The sequence below is a fragment of the Pocillopora verrucosa genome, chromosome 5 (genome assembly GCF_036669915.1).
Source record: "Pocillopora verrucosa isolate sample1 chromosome 5, ASM3666991v2, whole genome shotgun sequence".
Taxonomy (NCBI): domain Eukaryota; kingdom Metazoa; phylum Cnidaria; class Anthozoa; order Scleractinia; family Pocilloporidae; genus Pocillopora; species Pocillopora verrucosa.
Genome location: NC_089316.1, coordinates 5,438,783 through 5,455,124, shown reverse-complemented (window position 1 = coordinate 5,455,124; position 16,342 = coordinate 5,438,783). Strand labels below are relative to the sequence as shown.

At 38.9% G+C, this 16,342-nt stretch overlaps 1 protein-coding gene across 1 annotated transcript; it reads right to left on the bottom strand.

Moving 5' to 3' along the window:
* Positions 1–971: 971 nt before the first annotated feature.
* LOC131770509 (uncharacterized) lies at positions 972–14,854 on the bottom strand. Its single transcript, XM_066166897.1, has 11 exons — positions 13,204–14,854; positions 10,112–11,745; positions 9,496–9,544; positions 9,176–9,335; positions 8,141–8,487; positions 7,403–7,629; positions 5,456–5,763; positions 4,523–4,852; positions 4,109–4,265; positions 3,174–3,462; positions 972–2,623 (listed from the first exon to the last, which is right to left on the bottom strand). The coding sequence occupies exons 1-11, from the start codon at positions 14,852–14,854 to the stop codon at positions 2,295–2,297; spliced, it is 5,481 nt and encodes a 1,826-aa protein (XP_066022994.1). The 3' UTR covers positions 972–2,294.
* Between the last annotated feature and the right edge of the window lie 1,488 nt (positions 14,855–16,342).

Here is a 16,342-nt window from a genome sequence, read left to right as displayed (position 1 = left end):
GTGAGTTTTTTAACTTTAAGCGCTCAACTATGGCATAAAATGACTTTTTTTATCGGGGTCACCACGTGATTCACAGTGGGTGACCGCTTAATACAAGTTTGATTGTAACAACTTTTCTGATTCAATCCTTTTAAACTTGCCATCACTATCTCCAGAACGTAAGATCTGATGATGAATGCCGACGAAGAAACATGGTTAGTCGTACGAAAACATCACGAGAAATGCCACCAAGTTTCATGAGTTTTTCTTTTCAACACCTCAAATGTTTTTAGTATTTAAGTTCTGGATCGTGATGTTCATCTTAGGTTTAGGTTGGTCTTTCATTTGTCACGATGGTATTGTTTACAGACTTTTGTACTAAAGTTTAGACCATAGTGCTGTATGATTTCCTTCTCTGAGATATCTAATTGGTAACAAAAATAGATGGTATGGGTGTATCCTGCGGACAAAGTAGCTTGAACTGTGCCTCATATTTTATTTTGCCACCAACATACCCATATCTAGCCATTCGAACGGTTTTATGTAAGTCGATTTTCTGACTTGCATACACCCGTAGACAACATCCTGGTCACTTTTTTCCTGGGAAATATCCGTTTCTGTTTGATTGACGTAACAAGTGGGACATTCGTGACATAAATAGTCTCGTGAAGTACAATAACTAAGGAAATTATCAGACATATTGCCATCCACCCTCGCTCCAGCAGTGCCTTCATAGGTGAGTTTTGACGTGGGGCTCTCGCTCGCTCTCCTCCTTTGATTGTATAGTTAGTCATTACAATATCATGTTTTAAATCTAGTATTTACTAAACCACGTCTGCGTCATACATATATTTCCGATTTCACGACTTGCATCACTCAAAAAAGAAAAAATTGACTCAAGTTGACTCGTCTAGTCAACTTAACCTGGGAAATAAAGCAGCTAGGTTCTTTTGCGCTAATTTTCTTTACATAACTCTAAAGGTAAAATAGAGTGCCATGAAGTAAAGTCTTGAGAATAACTTTTTATTAGATAAAAATTAGGTGTATATTTACCTACGTACATTGTGAGTTTTCTTTCGTAAAACATATATTTTTTTCTCAGTGCACTCTAGTAAAATAAACTTACAGTTTGTATCTTGAAGTAAAAGTCCTAAGTATAAATAATTATATAAACTTTCTAGTAGAAAAAATTATTTATATATTTGTACACGATCCTTGTGAGTTTTCTTTCGTAAAATGAAGAAACGAACAGCTTGTATCATGAAGCACAATTTCTACGCATAAAAATTTATCCTAACTTTCTATTAGATAAAAACTATGTCTATATTCAATAACCTTCATTGTGAGTTTTCTTTCATAAGATATTTTTTCTTTGAACGCTCTGCATTATGCATTGATTAAGATGTGTAGTTCTAAAGCCTAAAGCCCTGTTCAAAACGGTCATGATAGTTGATGATAGTCAATGATAAAGCGTGGAAGTTCTTGTTCAGACGCACGTGATAGCTGAAACTATCATAAACTATCATGACTGTTTGAATGGGTTTAAAGGATGAATGAAAATTGTAGATAATAGAAAACTGTGAAAACAAACAAACAAACAAACAAAACACGAAGAAAAGAGAGGGGTGGCGCAGAGTGAAAAACGATAGAAAAGAGGTTTGGTCTTGTTAGAATATAAGTGTGATGAAATTTACTGCATCTTACAACGTGAGCTATGATTGGTCAATTTAGCAGGCCGTGTTTCATCGTAAGACCCGCTAAATTCCCCATCTATTTACACCAATAAATAAAAGAAATATCTTACTAGCCGCGTTTTCTCGGTCCCTTCTAATACAGTAGAGACCGAGAAAACGAGGCTAGTAAGAGGTACGTAAAACGTTACATCAAATGTAAGGGAATTAAGGTAAAAGTTCTTGATATGTACATTCTTATCGAAAAGGAAGTTGTATAATCTTTTAGCTATGTTTATTTACTTGAAGCCCGCTAGAAAAGAGGCTACGACTCGGGAAACTCATTTTATGGCTACGATTATTGTATTATTTAAATTATTCTAAACTTTTGCGACTTGTTGCAGAGAAACAATTCTGTGGAAAACAGAAGGATTTTAACAATAACTCCCCTGGTCACACAGGACAAATTTTACAGGCGACCCAACATCCATGAGGTGTTCAAGGAACTTCTTGTCCTTTTAATTCAGTAATGATATCACGCCTTCATGAGGCAAATTCTGTTACACAGTGACGTGAGAAAAGAGCACTCATATTTTACCAGGTCTTTACTAACTTAGTGTTTTTTTTTTTTTTTTTTAACACAGATCATTCCCTCTCTTCCGGTGGTATATTATCTCTGGTAACAAGGTCGAGTTCGATCATTATATGCCAGTTCACATTACCATACCCCATGTTCGTTAAGCACAACATTAACTCTCTACTTGTAGCACTAGATCCTTTGTCCTGACGCCAATTTTCTAGTGCTGCCCTGCAGCGCTCCTGTCCATCCTCCTCGTCCTCTTGAATATTGGCAATAACACATTGCTTAATCTTCAATTTACTTGCGAGTTTCTTCCACAATGAACCTGTCCTCAATTTCTCAGCTATCACATCGAGCACATCTTCAGTGGGCGGTTTCTTAATCAAAGCTTCAGCTGAAGAAAAAAAAATACAAATTAGTCGAGTTTCACGACACAATTCACCTGATGCCTTCTAAGGCTCTCCATTATTTGGTAATATTTGGCAGGTAATTGTCAATCAACTTTGTATAGTCCCCCTTTTTTACTCTGTTGGCGACGGCTGTTCCCCCGGAAAACCTGGAATTCTGTCCATTTTATGACCGATTTCCAGGGCTGGTTGACAGTTCCAGTCAAACCTCGGCTAAAAGATCACACATTTTCGTTCAACATCATGTTTATCGCAAACAGCACATGCTCTTCCAAAATAATGTTGCATGAAATGGTCTCACCGTTTAGTCATAAATTGGAAATTTCGCAACAAACAAAAACTTTTGACTTTACGTCGTATAGTCTGATTGTAAATCAAAAGTACCCATCTCCAGTATCCCCAGTAAGAGGCCAAAGGCATTTCTGCGAAGTAATTGAAAATTGCAAGAATGTAACATGTTAGAAGGTACGGAAAGAGCGAACTGATGTTGTTATGAGAAACGTGGAAGTGGTGGGTACCTCACGAAACTGAATCTACCTTTTAAGAGGTAATCTGCGATGTGTTTGGTTCCCTCACTTTCTTGCAAACACTCAACGATCTTCTCAAAGCATTTTTGTTGGTCATCTGGTGGTAGGCTCGCCAGAGCTTTGTAAAAACTACATCGATTTTGTCCGTCGACGTTCCTATCAACATGACTTCGCCATATACTCCCCTTGTTCATTTCTTCTAACACTCCTCGACATTCTGCAAGGATTTCCGGAAACGGAGCATCGTGAAGGATGCTGCTGTCATCCAAAGGAACTCCAAAAAACTCCACGGGAGTCTTCTGCGAGAAAAATTGGGTGTAATTATGCAGTAAACCGCCTTTACCTGGCACGGAAACGCCAACAGTGCGTGAAGGAAATAATTTTTCTACTCCAAATGCATGTGTACTTTTACTGGACCAGTCATAATTTATCACGGGGAGTGGGGGGGGGAGGGGTGGGTGGTGTACACAGTTTTTGGCAGTTTCGCGACACAAAATTTACCTAGTCCCCCCCAATAAGGCTCGGTAAGATTCATATGACCCCACCCTCCCCCGTGATTGGCAGTAAACTTAAATTCAATTTTCTTTATATAGTCCCCTTTACGCTCTGTTGAGGACTACTGATCTCCTTTCCGTTCCTCCCTGAAAATGATGTGATTACCCCAAAATTCTCCGCCTTTTCGGGGAAAATGACAAATAAAAAAAATATTATAATCATAGGTATACCGGATTGAAGGGTTAAGTTAGGTCAATAACAAATAATTCTCCAGTCTGCACGGTCTGTACGGTCTGCAGTCTGCGTTTTAGCATTCTCGCCGCCTGTCTGCCCACCCATCGGGATAAATTCAGTCAGAAGGCGTTTGGCTTAGTCGAGTTTATTTTGGCTTGAGACAGATGTCAAAACTACGTCTTTGTAATGTTGCTTTTCACCCAATGATACCTTTACCTCAATGTCTCTTTTTCGAGGGGGAAGGTCCATTTCTAGTTTGCACAGTTTATTTTCTGTCTTCTGTTCTCTGCTGTTGAAGAACTCAATTTTTAGCCATCCTTTGTCGACAACATGTACCCTCAACTTTCTTATTATGGAATCATCTTTTTCAAATCTGCAAGACATGGTGAATAAAGTCTTGACGTATAAGGAAGATTTAGGGATAATCGTCTCTTAGAATTATTATTATTTTCCTAAGTTTTTGTTAGGATGAAGTTCGCGAAAGTAGGTGGGCCATGAAATTGTCGGTCATTTTGAGCAGTAATTCACAAATAACGGCTAAAAGCTGTGCAATAGCTTAAGTCGTAACCGTCGTAACACGACCGTCATGATTCGGGAATCGATGTTGCTATGCCAAATCGCAAGTGTTACCTGACATAAAAGTCCTCCAAATCCGCGACCTCGGCCGGCTGAACCACGCTCCCTGAAAAAAACACATAAGCCCTTTGGCGAGGTACCATGTTATCCCACGCATTTTCTTCCTCTAACAAGAATTCCTCCTCATGTCTGATGTGCTTCCGTGTCGCGTTACTTGAACTGCATATCACACGCAGCTGTTTTGTAGAACCTAAGCTTGTATTTGCTGGAAGACAAGCTGTAAAAACTGCCACTTGGGGCACATCTTCTGTGTTAAAGCTACGCGCGTATTCGATTATTGGTGACACAACTGGTTTAACGCACCAATCTATCCAGCCCCAAAGTCTGCAACGAAACAAAAGCCACACCAGAATTACCTCCCTCCTGCAACTAGCTTGAGCTTAAAACATAAAATAATCCCCTTGCCTTTCAAAAAATATATAACGATATTGATAATAATAATAATAATAATAATAATAATAATAATAATAATAATAATAATAATATTACCAATAACAAAATCAAGCAAAATACAACAGAAGCAAAAGCAGAGCTCGTGTTTTTACAAAGCGCAAGAGGTGAATCACTTGTAGACAGTGCGCGAACAAGATTTCGATTGACGAGTGAGGCGAATTTACACAGGTAAGATGATGTTTGAAATCTGATTTTGTTTCGAGAGATGCCTTTGATCTACTAACAAGTAAATCAAATAAGATTAGGATGCAGGCGTACCGCGAGAAAATGATTCACGCTCTGAATAAACTTAGCTGTATGTTCCCTGATTTCGTCGTGCTAATTTCAACCCGATCTACCTTGATTCCCTAAGCTTTGTTTCGCTTTGAGTTTTTTTTGTTCCGAATTAAGATTTTTCAAATATTTCTCCCCTTGTGACTTAAAGCGCTCATTAAACATCTAACAATTTGAAAGCAGATGGTTACTTTGGCATACCTCGAGAAGTGCTTCACGTTGAATTTGATGACAGTCCCCTCCAGCCAAGGGGGGGAATCAAGAACATCTGTAATTTCGGTCCATTCTCGTTCTGTTCCATCAGATGGTTGCAACAAGACTCGGGCACGGACGAATGAAGGATCAGGAATACCCAATGATTCAGCAGCCTGTTCCGTGTCTCTCAAGGATAACGGCAGCTGTACAGTGACTGGTTCTTGGAACTCCACCTCCCTACTGCACAGAATACTGAGTATCGGGCCGGCCAACATCTCCTTGTTTCTTAACTCTCTGCTTCGAATTTCTTGTATCTACAGGTGATGGAGAAAAAAATTCAGTTAGTTGGTCGAGGGTGCGAGCCAACAATAAATTATGGCCAGCGTAACATCCATTTCTAAAACACGATAATTCGTTGAGAAAGATTTTTTTTTTCGAGTCCCCACGAGGAATCGAACCTCAAACCTTCGGATTCCGCGCTCCGATGCCCTATCACTGAGCCACAGAGACTCTACGGTGAGCGAGGTCTCTAACGAAGTTCAGTCAGATGACACGCGTCCTGCATACTATTACGATCAGCAATGTCGATGGCGCCATCCGAAGGTCTGAGGTTCGATTCCTCATGGGGACTCAGATTTTTTCTTTGTCCCACGCATGTGACAAGACGAAAAACATCCTCCTCTATTTCTTTACTGAGATCAAAACTTACCATCTCTCTTATTCCATTTACAAATATAATTTGATGTAAATTGCCCAGTATAAAGAGATCTTAAGCTGACTTTTCGAGCGTTAGCCCCTCTTCAGAACTAATATTTGAAATGTCAGCTTTAGAGAATCTAAACGATGGCCAATTCACATTATCTTAATCAGTCAAATATAATAAATTTCAATTTATAACGTGCGTATAATCATTTACATACGCTCATACGCGCATTTTTTTTTCTTATCGTACGAAATAAAAAGACTTCGTGTTGCGTTGAGTATTAAAAGAAGCTCTAATCTCATAGTCTTCCTCACATTTTCCTCGAACTTCGCCGTTGGTCGCATCTAGGAACAGATAATGTCCGCAGACAAATATCCGTGCACGTTTTCGCGCCAAATGAAGGCTACTGTTTATATTTATAATAAAGTTCGGATATAACGCGCGCTCTCATTGGTTGAAAGAGCGTGCTCTATGAGAGTATAGAGCATAGAACTGAGCTAAAGCTGTCACGCCATCTGCCAAATTGTACCATGTTCGACCTTTTCCGGAACTTCTTTTTAGCTTTTTTCCGATAATTGAAAGTGAAATTTCGGAACAAGCGAGCCGCCAAGTAGTAACAGAAGAACCAAATAAAGGTTTGTAAACATACCAGGCGCCGTTATTTACGTTATTAAAACGTGGGCAGATACGAAAATCCTTTTTTTTTCACGCTCAGTTAGATTGCAAGCCTACGTACGGTAATGAAAATCAAACACAGCCAACACTCGTATAGTCTATAGAGTTCAGAGTTCAAAATCAAAACAGAACAAAACAGAAATGATGAAAAATATAACCAAACTGGCATAATTGTTAAAATTCATACTAATCATGTGAATCATTGAAAGTAATACATGGGGAATTTAACGGATTCTTTATTATAAAACAAATAGAGAAGCCTTGACTGTGCTCTGTTCTGTTATAAAGCACTTAGGAAGCGGCTAGAGCACTCAAGAAGTGGGAAGAAACACTCGACTACGTCTCGTGTTTCTCCCTACACTTCTTTCGTGCTCTAGCCGCTTCCTGCGTGCTTTATAACAGAACAGAGCACAGTCAAGGCTTCTCTATTTGTTAAATAGCGACAGAAAAAAAAGAAAGAAAACGAACTAAAAAACATTTTTTTGCTTGACTCAAAGAACCACAAAAAATATTTTTTGCCCAACTCAAAGAACCATGTAACTAGCCGTAATTGTTTAGCGCAATCAGACACTTACTGTGACAGTCACGTGCAATTCTTCTGCGGCGGAGACTGCGTTTGAGGGAAAATGCACTTTGACCAATGGGAAGCCTGGTAATGAAAGGGTGGACGGTTGCGAGGTTATGGTGAACTTGTGGGCCTTGAGACGGCAAACCACTGCAAATGTGGAACACTGGGTAATTTTAGTCTCAGCAACAGGAAGGCAATAATCAGGAAAATCATCGCGATAAGCCATCTGCAGATCTGAAAATAAGTCAAGGATGAAAATTCAGAACAAGTTACCAGTTTAAATGAGGGTCACTGCACTTGATAATGCCTTGAGACTTCCACATCTTCTCATCCTTTTCTATAGTATGTATGTTATGGTGTTATTCTTAGAAGCTTTGTACTGTGTGAATGTGTGAATGATAAGTCATCAAACTAAGAAATGTTTGTTGCGCAAGTTATCTATTAGGTGGATCGTGTCCATATCAAATTCAAGTAAAAAAACACTAAACACAACAACACGAAAGCGAAAAAAACAAACAAACAAAGGAAAAGCCTTGGTAGGGTATCGTTGTTCATTTTAACGCCATACGAACCCTTTTCAAAGAGCTAATTTCATACTGTTTGAGTGAAGGGGCTTTTTGGTATTGCAGAAGCATTAAAACATGAACTTTAAATTCTTGGAAAAGACAAGTTAAGAAATCAACAAGAAGACATTTTCAAATAAGACCTAATGTGTAGTAAATTGACGATAAAAGCCAGCCTCTACCTGATACAGATCGAAAGTCGACTGTTTCTTCAGCCTCTTTCCATTCATTTCTTTCTGCGTCTGTCAAGTTCTTTATCACCACTTCATATCCTCTAAGGTCCGGTCCGCTGTGCGAAATTCCCACAGTGACTTTTCTTTTGAACTGAAGACCTTCAGCGCCTTCTGCCGATAGTTCAAGAACATTACTAACTACGGCTTCATTAGGCTGAAGAGGAGGTGAACGCTGGGAGGGTTTCCATCTGAAAAGAGTCAGCGCAGTGTCTTCAGCAACAAAACCAGGTGGAAATACCAAGTGAGTTGCTGCCTTCCTCGCGTCCCAGTGGCCACCATGTACTGTTACAGTGTCTCTATGAGATACAAGATAGTAAATAAGTAACTTGAGGTAATCTTGTGACTGAGATTTTTTTAAACACCATCTTGATAGAATAGATGATGAGACTTTCGTTAACAAAAAAAAAAAACAACACTTTTTATCATGCAGTGGGAGAATTAAGAATGACTTCAGATAATCAAAATTGAACTGACGAACAATCGTAGAACAACTCTTCGTAAAGGGTGACGGGAAATGCCGAATTCTTCGATATTAGCATAAATCTACATTTGTTCTATCACAAATGCTGCAATCTGAATGGCTACGCTACTCGCTATTTCTTCCTTGATAGACAATGAGAAAAGTAAGATGCTTAACATTTTTCGGTTAGGAACAAAATAGAATAAAATCATACACGAGTCTGCCTTGTTGTTAAGTTTCGGACGACTGCCCGACAACTTAGACTGCTCGCGAAACCTAAGGAATGTGATTCTTAAAGTCAAGTTTCTAGAGTAAGTATCAGAAGAACTGAATTTTTTCTTTTGTTTTCTTCCCCAGAAACATAGTAAAAAGATACACAGTGCTATTTCCAATTCAGTCCTCGCCATTATAATCACTTCTAGCGGGTTCATTGCAGCAAAATACGGAGAATTCTCGACCAATCAGAGAGCACTTCTTCACGATCATATGTATAATTATTCGAAGAACGTAATTTTGTTATTTACTCGAAGATGATGGTTCTGTCCTCAGTTTGAACATCTTCATCTGTGTCTACTTGCTCCTCAGCTCCAACCTCACTCTCTTCTTCTGAACCAATTTTGATCTCCAATTCTTCTTCTTCACTAACCTTCTCCTCTTCCATCGGTGTAGGAGAAGTCTGTGCGGCTATAAGAGAAGAAAGAAAGGTCAAGAGAAGGCAAGATGCTATAAGCCATGGAAACTAAAAAACCAGGCATCTGTACAAGAAGAAAGTCTAGCTCTTGGACAGCACAAACCGTCATAAGATTTTTCTCTCAGATGTTCGAGCTCTATACAATTTTAGTACCTCTTGGCCTTAATTTGGCTCCTGGATATTTCCCAGTTTCCCTCAGCGCCTGGAAACAAAACACAATAGCTGAAGAGAGAAACTTAGAAAATACATGTATCTGAAATTTTTAGGAGAATTCGTGGATCTGTTTGCCGCGATAAATTATGAATCAAAAAATTTTATGTATACTAATATATCCAGATAAATGTTCAAGCTTATCTGTTTGCATTATCAGTGTCCAACAATGAGGATTTGTCGCCAGTGGTAACTAGACCAAATCAGAGTAGAAAACAGAGCAAAACAGAACAAAAACATACATCAAATGATGGGATTAACCCTTTAACTCCCATGAGTGACCAAGACAGAAGTTCTCCTTACAATATCAGTACAATATCAAGCAGACAAGAGGTGAGATTAAAGAAAATATCCAAAAGGAAATTATAAGTTGATCCAAAACCAAATTATCCGAAATAACATCATAAGAATTGTTTGGTAGACAGTAAGGAGAATTACTAATGAGATCTTGGAAGTAAAAGAGTGGGCAAAGTGAAGAGAAAACAGCTGATACAAAAAGCTGCTTGCATAAAAGACATGGTCGACGTTTACTTTTGTTGATAAATAAGCGCGATCTTACCTGTAATGCATTTTTGTAAAATTTCTCGCTCGTGTAATCTTCAATGGACGATGCCAACTCTATGAGTTTACGAAGAAACTTCTTCATTTCACGGTCCTTCATCTCAGCATGTTTTATCTCCCATATTTCCTCATAAAAGCTCAATGCTTCTTGTCCATACCGTCTGTACATGTTTACTTTTTTGAGCTCCCGGCACAAACTGAGAATTCCCTCGATTGTTCTCTCCCTCTCCAAGCCGACCTTCTCCGTTTCTTCGTTACTTTTTCCTTCTTCCCACTGCTTTTGCCACGAATCCAACAATGTCTCCCGAAAATTCTGGATCATTCCTCCTTGTCCTGTCTCTTTGTAAAGTTCTTCTACCTTAATCTTCAATGACGCTTTGTCCAACCCGTCCTCTTTGATTCCAAGGAAACCCACTCTCACCAGACACATTTTGTACAAAGCCACCTTTTCCATTTTGTGTTTCCTCTCCTTCTCGTGTTCATCAAGCTGAGAATAGAGCTCCACTGTCTCGTCCAAGAGATTTTCCCTCTCACTCAGCATGACACAGAGAGCATTATTATCAGTTTCCGAATAAAACTTCTCTTGAAACTCTTTCTCGTTGGCATTGCACCTCGCCTCGTAGAACCAAAACTGTTCCTTTTGCACTACAGCTTTGTCTTTCTTGTCATCAGCGAGGTCATTCAGAGCATCAACGATGCCTTTGTTAAACATATTGAAAGTGAATTGTTGAGAAGCTTTCTGTTCTTCCCAGAAAAGTTTACAAAACTTGAAAGCCTCTTTTCTAAATGAACTCTTCTGTTCTCCATCCTCTGTCCAATCACACATATCTTCCACACCTGTGATAATCTTTCGCCATACTTCACTATGGTTTCCTACACCAAGTGACTTTTCCATCTCCCACGCTTCAAGAAACAGCTTTAAAGCTTCTTTTGGCTGTTCAAGATTTGCCTGGAGGACCCCTCGTTGAAAAATGCTGCGCACAGTCTGTGGGTGATTTCCGAGAAGCTTCATTCTTATGTTGTAAGCCCTCTCTGAAGGTTTGATTGCCTCTTCATATTTCTCTTGAAACATGAGTGCATTAGCAAGATTTCTTAAGAAGTGTGCCTCATCCCAGTAACCTGAAAGTTTAAGGTCCTCCAGGAGACTCAGTGCACCTCTGTAACATTGAACTGCCCTTTCATAATCTTCAAGGCCTTCATATGCAGTTCCAATCTGATTCTTGTACATTGGCATGTCAAAGTGGTTCTCAGATGCTAATTTCTCTTGCATCTCGTAGGCTTTTTCATAGAACTCGAGTGCTTTTCTAGGCTGGCCGAGAGCAAAAAAACTGTTTCCAATGGCATTGTAGCACCTTGCAAGATCAGTATGCTCCTCAAGCAGTGGTTCAGAGAAAGTTAAGGACAACTCCAGACTTGCCAGTGCCTTTTTATAGTCTCTGTTTCTCCAAAGGATTTCACCTTCAGTGTGCAAGTAAAGCCCCTTGGTGAGCATAAAGGATTTTCCAGTTTGATCTTCAACTTTCTCCAATGAATTCAGGGCTTCCCTCAATGTTTCAAATCCTTTCTCTGTTCCATCAATGTCTGAAACTTGCCTGGCTTCCCAGGACTTCAACTGCGCTCGGCAAAGGGAACCTATACAAAGATGGAGAATCAAAACTAATAAACAAATATCACTGCTGATGAAATGTACTTAGTATCTACAAATAACAAAGTGTAAATCATCACAAGACATATTGTTTTGTGTTTTCAATAACAGTTCACCAAATAGTGATTTAAAGAGTTCATGTTTTAAGTTTTTGTAAGTTTGTTTGTTTGTTTTTCTTTTTTATTATTTTTTTTAAAAGTCCCTCCTGAGTAATTTCTCTCCAGTTTACCTGTGGAATCAAATAAGTGATGGTAATAGGACTTCAGGGAGAAAGTGGGTCAAAAATTTCAGCTTGGCTGATTGCACAGTGCAGGGCTGGCTTAAAAATTATTGGCAAGATTGCCCCTACACTACACATCAAAAAATTCTAATTGACTGTATCAACAGCAAAGTACATGTACCAAAAAACTCAGAGACATGAAATATTGACAGATGCAATGACAGAGCCACCTTTTTCAATTTATCAGCCTTAAGCTTATCAGTGGTCCAATAGGCTAATTTTAAAACAGAACCTGCTCACTAAAGATTTTCCTTAGGTTTGATTGGCAAGTTATAGGTAAGGTAGACACTCAAATTTCATCGACTGGTAGCATTAAGCACCAAATTTGAGTTGGTTGTTCCAGATAGGTCAAGTCTGGTGGCATGTTTGTGCTCAGTAAGTAATCCAAAAGTGGCTCTGTCAAATTGTAATTACATGCATGTAAGCCTCTTCCACTGTTCCAATCACCAAATTGCAATAACAGTTTAAATGGCCATTAATCTCATTATATCAACTGCCATGGATGGCAGAAAAGCCAAGAGGTTAATATCTAACAAACTGAATGCTATGTCTAAACTTAAGAGAGTGGGATTTAATGATGGACAGGAGTGCTGATGATGGGATTCAGACAAAAGCAAATAATTGTATATGGGAAGGTGTCTATATAACAGGGATGCCCAGGAGAGGATAACACTTGTACTCTCTCAAGTTACAAAAGATATAATAACTTCATACTAACTGAGCGTAAGGGCCATAGTGGGATATATTGGCCAGCATTGGCACTACAGACTGAGCACAGCTCCTTCCATACCAAAATGACAGGGACCAATGTCCACCAGTATGGCTCAAGCAAGCAAGGTCAGTAAGAAGTTTATTATAGAGAACTTGAACAAAAATTTTTTTATTTTGAATTTGATGCCTTTGCAATCAAAAAGGCATGGCTCATAACTGTAACTGTAAAAATGATCCATATGGCAAAATCCTGACCAATTAAGATGCAATCAGAATGCTCAAATTTACCTCAGGACTATCTTGCCATATAATAAACTAACTCTTCTAATGAGTTTAAACTACATGTAAGCTACTTCAGAGAAAGATCTTAAATGCCTGCTCAGACAAAGGTAACTGACTAAATATGAGTTTTGAACAATTTTGATGTAACATGAAAAATTTAAGTGCCTCTCACCTGTTTTTCCATCATCTTCACACATCTCAGCCCAGGAATGAAACACCTTCATAAGTTGATTATCAGTCAGCATTGCAATGAAAAGAGATGCAATTAGAGCATTCTCATGGAATTCACTTGGAACAATGAAATACTCTGGTTGTAAGGAGATCTCAACTGTGAACTCATAGTTTCCTCTGTCTGTCTCAAACAAATTGAATGCATTGACATAATTTGGCTCAATGAGTTCTGCAATTTTCTTCATCCTGGACATGAAGAATTCATAGAAGCGTGCTTTTGCCTCCAGGTAAGGAGCAAGAAAATCTTCATTATTCTTGATACTGTCTGCATACTTCCGTAAGAGAGGATGAATGTCATACTTCCTTTCTTTTGCTTCTTCATTGACAACAGAAATTATTTCGCTGGCTACAAGACCCTCTAACTGAACAATGGCCTCTGAAGGGTCAATATCAAGAACTTTGGCAGCTGTTTCCACAGAGAAAGGCCCATGAAACAAGGAAACCACTACTGCAGATAACTTTAACCTTTCTGTGGAAAGTGTCTCAAACATTAAACTGACTGCAAACATCTGATTGACATCCACTCCTTCTTCTTCAAAACCAGCAAGCATTCCTTCAGCATCCTGCTCCAATTTCAATTTTTTTAGAGCATGCACAACTTCTGCAATAAGTTCTTCTGGAGATTTTCGTTCTTGTCGTAAAATAGCTCCTAGTCCTTTTAGAAATAGAGGGAATCCTTTAGTGATACTCATTAAGTTATCCTTCTGCTGTGGTTTAACATCAGTTATTCCCTTTGGAAAAATTAGTTTCTCTGAATAAGTCCTCTCTAAAGATCTCACTTCAAAGTCATCCATCCTTTTGGAACCTCTTAACTCGGTCTTAGAGGTGAGCAGCAGCTTTAAAGATCGCTCTTCTTTGCTTCTTTTCTCTGAGAGCTTTGCTAAAAATTCCATGAAAGCCGTTTTCAAGTTTTTTCCTTCTTTACCTTTTCCTGCGGTAAAGTGGTCTACATTGTCCAGCATAAACAGAACGGCATGTTCCTTATCTTTAAACTCTTCAACCTTCTCTAGAACTTTGGTAACAACATAATTTTGATCAACATGACCAACTGGCACTACTAGTTCGAGAGAATGCAGCATTTTGTAATAGATCGCTGTCATATTCTTTGCTTCTCGTAAATCAAAAACACGATGAGTCCCTCGCCACTGTGAGCAAACTTCGGTGGCAAGCTTTGTCTTTCCTACACCAGACGACCCAAACAAGTTTAGTACTACGGTATCTTTCGATTCCAGTTTTTTGTTAATTTTCTTGATTTCTTCACTCCGTCCTTGTAACTCCTTCTCTGGATCACCTTTACCCAAAAGAGAGTCCTTGAAACGATCTATATCTTTCTTAATGAGCTTCTCCTCGTCAGATTTTGTGGCAACGAAGTCTTCGATTAGGTTGAGTTTGTTGTCAGATACATAGCCATGCTTTTCAAGAAGTTGAAAACATTTCATCAGATCGTGACTATCCAGCAGATCAAATTTCCCTCCATAATTCTTTTTTAAAGTTTTCACAATACTTTCTGACTCTACAGGTTTAAATTTTGGAGAAATGTCTTTGAAAAGTTGTTGTAAACCTGGCGCAGTTTCGATACCAACTGCCGCCATCTTTGATCACGTTTATTACAATCAAGATACTGCTGACCGCTCCGTATGTCCCCACGCGTGGACAGTGACAAGTCACGCGATCTCATCACGCATACCCCCAAGTAACTACAACCATTCAGGCTCGATGGGTCAATCTCTTTTGGTCTTTTAAACCTTTATTTATTCCCCCATTTATTCATTTTATTGTTTTTTTAATTTCCATCTTTTATTTCCCTCTTGTGTTACAATAATTAGGCCATTATTTACTTAGGAAAGAGCTCAATAACAGAGGACGCACGGTAAACAAAACTTCCCCCGGGCTGTTCTAGTGAGGCTTAGCACAAACTTTAAGCTTGTTCTGGCGTATTCATCTCAAACTGGATGTAAAACTAACATCAACTCCCTTTTTAACGCTTTTTTCTTTTCTTCTGGGTCATCTACTTGAAAGATACAGTGATATTAAAACCTGTTTTTAATCATTGTCTCGACTCCACTTGCTTTTGTAGGGAGGAATTGGACTTAGGCGTTCCCAAGATGCTTGTTATAATTATTTGTTTTACCAAAAGGGCCGACTCAAATTTAAAACGCTCTTCTGTTGCTCCTGAGATATAATCCCCGAGAGAGTTATCCGATGGCACGAAAACTAGGCTTTGCGACCACTGAGGCTAGGAGTGTAGTCAAGATTGGAGGAAAGGGGAGAAACTTCATTACAGGTAAGACGAGGTTTTAGCTGCTGACCGCAAGTGCTAATAGCAGGTTAATAGGGGCTAATAGCAGGCTAAATGATATTGGACGCAGGGTCGTACAGATCGAGCACAAGTTATGATGGGGCTAGGCAGGCGAACGGCAAGAAATAAGCACTAAGCAAAATTGCCAATTTGCTACCAGAAAAGGTAAAGAGAGAAGGCATACTGCGGAAGCAAAATTAATGAAACACACACGTCACAGAAACATGATATTATGTGCTTGATTTTTATTATTTTCAGAAGTGACATTTAAACTAAATTGCATCTTAATCAAGGCCAGTGAAATAGCCGCATTACGATTGAAAATATCTCTGAGAAATGCATGCAGGTAAAAGAAACTAGGGTTGGAGAGTTTACAAGTTTAAGGGAATTTCTATGCTGTTTCATCGCTATTCACAAGGTATCTCCATTCATAGGTCGAGCAATGTCATCCAAAGCGACGAACAATGCCATAAAGCCTTGACGAATCTTGAGCCACAAAAGTTCTTTTGATAACACTTTGATCTGAGTTGTTTATTGTCACGTTAAAGGTCGGCTCTACTGTCATGGTAAGGATCCATGGCGAAAAAAAGAGGACAAAAAGGTAACTGCGCAGAACTTAGATTGATACATTAAGCATTCTATCCTACCTCTACCTATTATGCAATGAGAATTAGCGCAAAAGAACCTGCTTTATTTCCCAGGTAAAGTTGATGAGATGACTGGACTAAATCCAAATAGGCATGTTTACAGTGCATCTTTGCCTTTTTTATTTTTATTTTTT

What these genes read in the sequence shown, in the direction of transcription:
- LOC131770509 (XM_066166897.1), bottom strand. Translation starts at nt 14,854, where the DNA reads ATGGCGGCAGTTGGTATCGAAACTGCGCCAGGTTTACAACAACTTTTC. An exon ending in TTTACAAAAATGCATTACAG is followed by an intron (nt 9,545 to 10,111) that starts GTAAGATCGCGC and finishes TTTTGTTTCCAG; the next exon opens with GCGCTGAGGGAAACTGGGAA. An exon ending in CTCGAAAAAGAGACATTGAG is followed by an intron (nt 3,463 to 4,108) that starts GTAAAGGTATCA and finishes TTTTTCTCGCAG; the next exon opens with AAGACTCCCGTGGAGTTTTT.